General features: G+C 45.8%; 1 protein-coding gene across 1 annotated transcript; it reads left to right on the top strand.

Annotated features, from left to right (window-relative positions):
* Window positions 1-210: 210 nt before the first annotated feature.
* On the top strand, window positions 211-9,782 carry LOC311323719 (uncharacterized protein; the record flags this gene model as incomplete). Its single annotated transcript, XM_084456017.1, has 9 exons — window positions 211-268; window positions 1,603-2,234; window positions 2,488-2,581; window positions 2,691-3,395; window positions 3,781-4,485; window positions 5,987-6,691; window positions 7,116-7,820; window positions 8,323-9,000; window positions 9,556-9,782. The coding sequence occupies 9 exons, from the start codon at window positions 211-213 to the stop codon at window positions 9,780-9,782; spliced, it is 4,509 nt and encodes a 1,502-aa protein (XP_084312143.1).
* Between the last annotated feature and the right edge of the window lie 401 nt (window positions 9,783-10,183).

Below are 10,183 nucleotides of genomic sequence, written 5' to 3' on the forward strand. Positions count from 1 at the left end.
AGAAGAGGCAAACGAGCAGAAGCGGTTCAAGTACCAGGTGGAGCAGTGTCGGAAGCGAGGCTGGAAGGCTGTCTGTGAGCCCATAGAAGTGGGGTGCAGAGGCTTTGCTGGACACTCATTGTGCAAGGTCTACACTCTGCTCGGCATCACTGGTGCAGCAAAAAGGAAAGCCATCAAGTCCATCATGGAGGCTGCATAGAAGGCTTCCAGATGGCTTTGGATGAGGAGAAGCGTTCCGTGGACCAATACTGCAGGGACACCAGCCAGAGTCTGATCAGACCCGAAACACCCAATGATCTCAGGAAACCTCACTGATGATGTGTCCTAGCTCATCCTAGGATGTATCTTAAACCATGTATTGTCTTGTGTTGGTGGTCTTCTGTATGTTTTAGTGTGTATTGTTTTGTGTTGGTGGTCTTGTCTTCCCTGTGTTTTATTGTGTATTTTCTTGTGTTGGTGGTCTTGTCTTCTCTGTGTTTTAGTGTGTATTGTCTTGTGTTGGTGGTCTTGTCTTCTCTGTGTTTTAGTGTGTATTGTCTTGTGTTGGTGGTCTTGTCTTCTCTGTGTTTTAGTGTGTATTGTCTTGTGTTGGTGGTCTTGAGTTATCTGTGTTTTAGTGTGTATTGTCTTGTGTTGATGGTCTTGTCTTCTCTGTGTTTTAGCGTCCCCCAAACAGCTCTAGCCACTAGTCCCTCACTAGTCCCAGTTCCCTTCCTAACCCCCTTAGGTTCTAGCCCCCTTCTCCCCTAGTTCTAGTGTTCCTAGTTCTTGCGTTACTAGTTCTAGCCCCTGCTTGTGTTCCCTAGCTCCCACTTCTGTTGTGTCCCCCATATGTTCTAGTTCCCTGCCCATAGTTCTGTTCCCACTTTAGTTTAGTCCTACTCCTGGTTTCCTAGTTCCTCTCCTGTTTCTAGCCTAGCCCTAGTCTGTTTCCTTCCTAGTGTCCTCGTTTCCTTTGTCCTTGTGTGGTGTCTTGTTTAGGATCCCTCCATGTCCTTATCTGGGTGATTACATGCACCTGTGTCTTGTTGCTCACCTGCACTTCATTCCTTGATGGTCGTCTCTGTGTATTAAAGCCCTCATGTTTCCTTTGTCCTATGTCGGTCCATTGTCTATGTTAGCGTTGCTCCCTGGGTTCCTGTACTTTATTTTTGACATTACACCTTTTCTGAACCTGCGCGGCCTGCCTGCATTTTGGGTCCAACCATCTTCACTCCCAAACCCTAACAATGTCAGTCTTAATAAAGTGTTACCAAACATATACCTGCAAGCAGGGATGTGGGGGCCAAGCAGTTAAGCTGCAAGCAGCCAAGGAATCAGCTAGACTGACGTGGCAACATGAGACGTGTTTGACAAGGGTCAAGGGTGGTACCGAGAATTTCGAAAGTCAGACATATGGTTGAACGGGATTCGATCTCTGGACCTGCTGCTTGCAAGGCTGTGCTGCTTGGCCCCCAATAATCAAAACTGATTGATATTTAATTCAAACTCTCTTCATGTCAATATCAGAGAGTAATAGTGTTCTCTTGTTCTCTTATCCACCTCCCTTTCTTCCTCTCTTTCTTTCATTACTTCTTTCGGTTCTCTCTCTCTCTCTGACAGGTGATTCCCTCCATCTTTCAGAGCTTAGGATTGTGCTGCTGGGGGGTAGAGAAGCAGGGAAGAGTTCATCAGGAAACACCATCCTGGGCAGAGAGGAGTTTGACCTGGTGACAGTTGCTCAGTGTGTGAAGCGACAGGGAGAAGTAGCAGGGAGGCAGGTCACTGTGGTGAACACTCCAGGATGGTGGAGTAATTACCCTGTAGAGATGACTACTGAGCTGGTTAAACAGGAGATAGTACGCAGTGTGTCTCTGTGTCCCCCAGGACCCCACACTCTCCTCCTGGTCATAGACTTGGATCTCACATGCACAGAGGAAGTGAGAAGTTCATTCGAGGGACACCTGCAGCTTCTTAGTGACAGAGTCTGGAGTCACATTATTGTGCTGTTCACCCGTGGGGACCGTCTGGGAGACACAACCATTGAGCAGCACATTGAGACAGAAGGGAAGGCCCTCCAGTGGCTTGTTGAGAAATGTGGGAACAGGTATCATGTCCTCAACAATGAGAACAGAGGTGATGGCACTCAGGTCACTGAGCTGTTTGACAAGATGGAGGAGATGGTGGCAGGAAACAGAGGAGACCACTATGAGATGGACAGAGAGAAACTGGAGAAGATAGAGGAGAAAAGGAGGGCAGAGGAAGGGAAAAGGATGACAGAGGAAGAGGGAAGGAAGGCAGAGGAAGAGAGAGCACAACAGAGGCTGAAGAAGGTGCAGGAACAGAGAGAGACTCTCAGATCACTAATGGGTGAGTTTATTTCACTGTCTACCCAGAGTCTTAGTGATATTCAACAGTGTGACATGCAGTATACTGACTAGGCTGAGAGAGGTTATAACACAATATAACTTATTATTGTGTAACAATGTGTTGTAAGTGTTTGTCTAGGAATTGTCCAATCACAAGGAATACACTCACACATCATCAAAAGTGATGGATATTTTAGTCAACTCCACCTTAAAACTCCACATGCTCATTGTCAGTATCATAGAGTAATTGTATTCTCTATTTCACCTCCATTTGCTATCTTTGTTTGTTTCTTTCTTTCTCTCTGTTCTCTCTCTCTCTCCCTCTCTCTCTCTCTCTGACAGGTGATTCCCTCCATCTCTCAGAGCTGAGGGTTATGCTGCTGGGAGGGAGAGGAGCAGGGAAGAGTTCATCAGGAAACACCATCCTGGGCAGAGAGGAGTTTGGCCTGAGGACAGCTGCTCAGTGTGTGAAGAGACAGGGAGAAGTAGCAGGGAGGCAGGTCACTGTGGTCGACACTCCAGGATGGTGGAGTAATCTCCCTGTAGAGTGGACTACTGAGCTGGTTAAACAGGAGATAGAACGCAGTGTGTCTCTGTGTCCCCCAGGACCCCACACTCTCCTCCTGGTCATACAGCTGGGTGTCTCATTCACAGAGGAAGAAAGAAGATCAGTAGAGGGACACCTGCAGCTTCTCAGTGACAGAGTCTGGAGTCACACTATAGTGCTGTTCACCCATGGGGACTGTCTGGGAGACACAACCATTAAGCAGCACATTGAGACAGAAGGGAAGGCCCTCCAGTGGCTTGTTGAGAAATGTGGGAACAGGTATCATGTCCTCAACAATAAGAACAGGGGTGATGGCACTCAGGTCACTGAGCTGTTGGACAAGATGGAGGAGATGGTGGCAGGAAACAGAGGAGACCACTATGAGATGGACAGAGAGAAACTGGAGAAGATAGAGGAGAAAAGGAGGGCAGAGGAAGGGAGAGCACAACAGAGGCTGATGAAGATGCAGGAACAGAGAGAGACTCTCAGATCACAAATGGGTGAGTTTATTTCACTGTCTACTACGTCTTGGTGTTATTCAACAGTGTGACATGCCGTGTAATGCCTTTGCTGAGAGAGGTTATAACATAATATTACTTAAGTACTATTATCGTGTAACAATGTGTTGCATGTGTTTGTCTAGTGAATTGTCCAATCACAAGTAATACACTCACACAATATCAAAAGTGATGGATAATTTAGTCAACTCCACGTTAAAACTCAATCTCCTCATTGCCAGTATTAAAGAGTAATTGTGCTCTCTTTTTCACCTTTCTTTCTTTCTTTCTTTCTTTCTTTCTTTCTTTCTTTCTTTCTTTCTTTCTTTCTTTCTTTCTTTCTTTCTTTCTTTCTTTCTTTCTTTCTTTCTCTCTCTCTCTCTGACAGGTGACTCCCTCCATCTCTCAGAGCTGAGGGTTGTGCTGCTGGGATGGAGAGAAGCAGGGAAGAGTTTATCAGGAAACACCATCCTGGGCAGAGAGGAGTTTGACCTGAGGACAACTGCTCAGTGTGTGAAGAGACAGGGAGAAATAGCAGGGAGGCAGGTCACTGTGGTCGACACTCCAGGATGGTGGAGTAATTACCCTGTAGAGTGGACTACTGAGCTGGTTAAACAGGAGATAGTACGCAGTGTGTCTCTGTGTCTCCCAGGACCCCACACTCTCCTCCTGGTCTTACAGCTGGATTTTTCATTCACAGAGAAAGAAAGAAGATCAGTAGAGGGACACCTGCAGCTTCTCAGTGACAGAGTCTGGAGTCACACTATAGTGCTGTTCACCCGTGGGGACCATCTGGGAGACACAACTATTGAGCAGCACATTGAGACAGAAGGGAAGGCCCTCCAGTGGCTTGTTGAGAAATGTGGGAACAGGTATCATGTCCTCAACAATAAGAACAGGGAAGATGGCACTCAGGTCACTGAGCTGTTGGACAAGATGGAGGAGATGGTGGCAGGAAACAGAGGAGACCACTATGAGATGGACAGAGAGAAACTGGAGAAGATAGAGGAGAAAAGGAGGGCAGAGGAAGAGAGAGCACAACAGAGGCTGATGAAGGTGCAGGAACAGAGAGAGACTCTCAGATCACTAATGGGTGAGTTTATTTCACTGTCTACCCAGAGTCTTGGTGATTTTCAACAGTGTGATATGCAGTATACTGGCTTGCTGAGGCAGGTTATAACACAGTTTAACTAAAGTACTATTATCGTGTAACAATGTGTTGCATGCGTTCGTCTAGTGAATTGTCCAATCACAAAGAATACTATGAATGAAAATCTATACTTGATTTAAGTTGGATTTCAAAAGAGCACGCGAGTGGTCAAGTCAAGCTGGTTTCAAACAAACACAATAGTTTTATTCTATGTTACGATTTGCAAAACGGATTCTAACAGGAAGGGTCTCCCAGCTTAGAATGGTATGAATGAGACAGTGGGTTTGTCTTATAGGCGTGGGAAAAGGAAGTGACGTCAATCAGGACGAACAGGACAGGGAAGTGATGTCACACAGAAAACCAATGGTGTTTTTAAACAGACTGATTCTATGGGAACGGATTAGAAAGAAGTTTCACAGAGGTTGTAAAACAATTAACAGTCAGGTAGGAAAACAGAAAACAAGGAAATGTGGGGGTAACACATTGGTGAGACTGAAATTTCATTAACAATACACTCACACAACATCATCAAAAGTGATGGATATTAAGGTTGCGATCACACCAGAAAGTCCGAACCAAGGACCAGACCAAATGAGTGAAGTTGCAACATTTTTTTTGGTCTGGTTCGCGTTCACACGTAATCGAACCAACACATGTAAACAAATGTCATGGGGTCGTACAGGTTGCTCATCTATTGGCTAGAAAAATTATGAGGGAAATCTATCATTAACCGCATGTAATTATAGCAATCACTGTTACAATGGAGCCACAACAGCGCATTGCATTTGCCATACTGGCGCTACTTGTGATTATTTGGTGCTCTGGCCAAATAACAACGGCGACCCTATATGAGCATGACCGAATCTGGACGCGTGTAAACAATGAAGGCGCGCTGCTTTTTTCAATGCAAAGGAGTCGTAGGAGTTGGTACTGACGCAGAATATGGGCCCTGATGGATGCCGTCGAGACCTTCTCCGTGTACCTATCACACAGGAGACGTGCTCTTTGTTTTGGTCCTACGGATAGTCCGATGCACGTTCACACCAAAGGTGAACCGAAGCATGGTCCCTTTCGAAGCGGACCGAGTCCTTGCTTTTTAGGCGGACTATGGTTCGGTTGTTTGATCCGGGGACCGAATTCGAATACGTGTTCACACCTCTCCAAACGAAGCGGAGCAAACTTTTTTGGTCCGATAGTCCGATTCCCAACAGATCAAATGTGTAGGTGTGAACACACCCTAAAACTCCACATGCTCATTGTCAATATCAGAGAGTTACTGTGTTCTCTTTTTCACCTCTTTCTTTCTTTCTTTCTTTCTTTCTTTCTTTCTTTCTTTCTTTCTTTCTTTCTTTCTTTCTTTCTTTCTTTCTTTCTTTCTTTCTTTCTTTCTTTCTTATTTTTCATTCTCTCTCTCTCTCTCTCTTTCTCTCTCTCTCTCTGACAGGTGACTCCCTCCATCTCTCAGAGCTGAGGGTTGTGCTGCTGGGGGGGAGAGAAGCAGGGAAGAGTTCATCAGGAAACACCATCCTGGGCAGAGAGGAGTTTGACCTGAGGACAGCTGCTCAGTGTGTGAAGAGACAGGGAGAAGTGGCAGGGAGGCAGGTCACTGTGGTCGACACCCCAGGATGGGGGTGGAAGCTCCCTGTAGAGATGACTACTGAGCTGGTTAAACAGGAGATAGTATGCAGTGTGTCTCTGTGTCCCCCAGGACCCCACACTCTCCTCCTGGTCATACGGCTGGATGTCTCATTCACAGAGGAAGAAAGAAGATCAGTAGAGGGACACCTGCAGCTTCTCAGTGACAGAGTCTGGAGTCACACTATAGTGCTGTTCACTAGTGGGGACTCTCTAGGAGACACAACCATTGAGCAGCACATTGAGACAGAAAGTGAGGCCCTCCAGTGGCTTGTTGAGAAATGTGGGAACAGGTATCATGTCCTCAACAGTGAGAACAGGGGAGATGGCACTCAGGTCACTGAGCTGTTGGACAAGATGGAGGAGATGGTGGCAGGAAACAGAGGAGGCCACTATGAGATGGACAGAGAGAAACTGGAGAAGATAGAGGAGAAAAGGAGGGCAGATGAAGAGAGAGCACAACAGAGGCTGATGAAGGTGCAGGAACAGAGAGAGACTCTCAGATCACTAATGGGTGAGTTTATTTCACTGTCTAACCAGAGTCTTTATGTTATTTAACATTGTGACATGCAGTATACTGGCATTTCTGAGACAGTTTACAACACAATATTTTATCGTGTAACAATGTGTTGCATGTGTTCATCTAATGAATTGTCCAATCACAAGGAATACACTCACACAACATCATCAAAAGTGTTGGATATTTTAGTCAACTTCACCTTAAAACCCCACTTGCTCATTGTCAATATCAGAGAGTAATTGTGCTCTCTTTTCTCCTCCCTTTCTTTCTTTCTTTCTTTCTTTCTTTCTTTCTTTCTTTCTTTCTTTCTTTCTTTCTTTCTTTCTTTCATTCTTTCTTTCATTCTTTCTTTCTTTCTTTCTTTCTTTCTTTCTTTCTTTCTTTCTTTCTTTCTGTTCTCTCTCTCTCTCTCTGACAGGTGACTCCCTCCATCTCTCAGAGCTGAGGGTTGTGCTGCTGGGGGGGAGAGAAGCAGGGAAGAGTTCATCAGGAAACACCATCCTGGGCAGAGAGGAGTTTGACCTGAGGACAGCTGCTCAGTGTGTGAAGAGACAGGGAGAAGTAGCAGGGAGGCAGGTCACTGTGGTCGACACTCTAGAATGGTGGAGTAATCTCCCTGTAGAGAGGACTACTGAGCTGGTTAAACAGGAGATAGTACGCAGTGTCTCTCTGTGTCCCCCAGGACCCCACACTCTCCTCCTGGTCATACGACTGGATCACTCATTCACAGAACAAGAGAGAAGATCAGTAGAGGGACACCTGCAGCTTCTCAGTGACAGAGTCTGGAGTCACACTATAGTGCTGTTCACCCATGGGGACCATCTGGGAGACACAACTATTGAGCAGCACATTGAGAGAGAAGGGAAGGCCCTCCAGTGGCTTGTTGAGAAATGTGGGAACAGGTATCATGTCCTCAACGATAAGAACAGGGGAGATGGCACTCAGGTCACTGAGCTGTTGGACAAGATGGCGGAGATGGTGGCAGGAAACAGAGGAGACCACTATGAGATGGACAGAGAGAGACTAGAGAAGATAGAACGATGGAGAAGAACAAGAGAAGAGAGGGCGAAACAGAGGGAGGTCAAGGTGATGAAGCAGAGAGAGATCCTCAGAACCTTCATAGGTGAGTTATTTCTGCTCTGGAAAGAAGTTTCCAAATGTTTCACAGTAAAAGATATGATAACCTTCATGGTCCCCCAAGGAAAATGTCTTGGACACCTCACTGCTATATGCATATATTACACTATATCACATCATACTGTATGTTGATGTGACTAAATGTTGATGGGAAAATTGGGGTTGAAGTTGATCTGATACTAAACTGTCAAGAATGGAATTTTATTGTAGAGGAAGGAGTTTATAGAGCAATTATCTTGTGCATAGACGGTGAAGGAATCTTGTCTCCTAAACCTTGAGATAGCATGATGTACAGAGGGGCAGTGACTAGGTAGGAGTTGATATGGAAGGGGGTATTTGCCTGTGGTGCTCGTGCAATACAAACAATTTGTCTCACTCAAACTCTAAACTTTTGAAAATTAAAGCTACACACATTAATTTTGACATTCAGATGTAGAGTAACATAGTAACATAGTTTTGATACACACATCTCTTTTTCTGTCTCACAGGTGACCATCTCTCAGAGCTGAGGGTTGTGCTGCTGGGGGGGAGAGAAGCAGGGAAGAGTTCATCAGGAAACACCATCCTGGGCAGAGAGGAGTTTGACCTGAGGATAGCTGCTCAGTGTGTGAAGAGACAGGGAGAAGTAGCAGGGAGGCAGGTCACTGTGGTCGACACTCCAGGATGGTGGAGGAATCTCCCTGTAGAGGAGACTACTGAGCTGGTTAAACATGAGATAGTACGCAGTGTGTCTCTGTGTCCCCCAGGACCCCACACTCTCCTCCTGGTCATAGACTTGGATGATTCATTCACAGAAGAAGTGGTCAGTTCTGCAGAGGGACACCTGGAGCTTCTCAGTGACAGAGTCTGGAGTCACACTATAGTGCTGTTCACCCGTGGGGACCGTCTGGGAGACACAACTATTGAGCAACACATTCAAAGAGAAGGGAAGGCCCTCCAGTGGCTTGTTGAGAAATGTGGGAACAGGTATCATGTCCTCAACAATGAAAACAGGGGTGATGGCACTCAGGTCACTGAGCTGTTGGACAAGATAGATGAGATGGTGGCAGCAAACAGTGGAGACCTGTTCTACCATGAGATTGATGGCAGAGAAGAAATGAACTGGAGTTTTGAAGAGGAGTTTCAGAAACCATCACTCAGAGGCATTGATTCTCCTCGTCCAAGCAGTGAGTATGATGTCGCTGTTTACTAACAGTAGATCTGGTAGATATATCTATAGAAAAACAATTAAACATACATCATTAGAGTATTTCAATTTTTGTTTCCAGACATTCCAATACATGATAACCAGTGAATCACTCATTCTGTGTGGTATGTTACTGTATGTTATGTTATGTTATGTTATGTTATGTTATGTTATGTTATGTTATGTTATGTTGTGCAGTGAGTGGAGAAAGCAGAGCTGAGACAGACTGGGATTCTGAGCAGACATCTGAGGCTGGATCTGTGTCTGGATCACTGAGACCTGAGAGTAAGATGTCCGAGTGTGTCTCTGGATCCTGAGGATCTCACTGTGGTTTAATCCGTCTGTCTTTCTAGCTATGAATCAACTGTACTGTATCTAAATGATTCTTGAAATGTTGATTTATTTAAGACATTGTCAGTTTTGGAGCCCATTGTTGTCCCTGTGCAGGAGGCTAACCACAGTCCAGTAGTGGGTCTTGACCTGGTTGTGTTTCTCTACAGAGTGGGAAGGTGACAGGTATGCTGTCCAGTCTCAGGGAAGCTCTGGCTACAGCTCCCAGACCAGCTCCAGATCTGCTGTCCAGTCTCAGGGAAGCTCTGGCTACAGCTCCCAGACCAGCTCCAGATCTGCTGTCCAGTCTCAGGGAAGCTCTGGCTACAGCTCCCAGACCAGCTCCAGATCTGCTGTCCAGTCTCAGGGAAGCTCTGGCTACAGCTCCCAGACCAGCTCCAGATCTGCTGTCCAGTCTCAGGGAAGCTCTAGCCATGTCTCTAGGAGATCCAGACCAGCATCTGACCACAGCTCAGAGAAAGAGACAAACCTTGGAACTGCACACAGCTGGACATCCACACCACAGGGACCAGTATGTAGATTACCAGATTATATGCTCATGTACTGTAGAATGTTTCCATTTCATATTCCAGAGGCTCAGCTTCATCAGAGAACATCATCAACCAGTTCCTGTAGATATTCTATCAATTTGAGGTTAAGGGGAAATGTTTTCCATTGGGATTGAAATACAGAACATCTGGATTCATACAAATGACACCCAGCCATGATGAGTGGTGTGTTTGAGAGTATTGTAGATTATTGGTCCAGTTATGATTGTTGGTGATTTTTTCTCCTCTCTCCAGACCCCAACTTTTCTTGTGACACCTGACCTC

This window comes from Borostomias antarcticus (genome assembly GCF_949987555.1).
Source record: "Borostomias antarcticus genome assembly, chromosome: 22".
NCBI lineage: Eukaryota > Metazoa > Chordata > Actinopteri > Stomiiformes > Stomiidae > Borostomias > Borostomias antarcticus.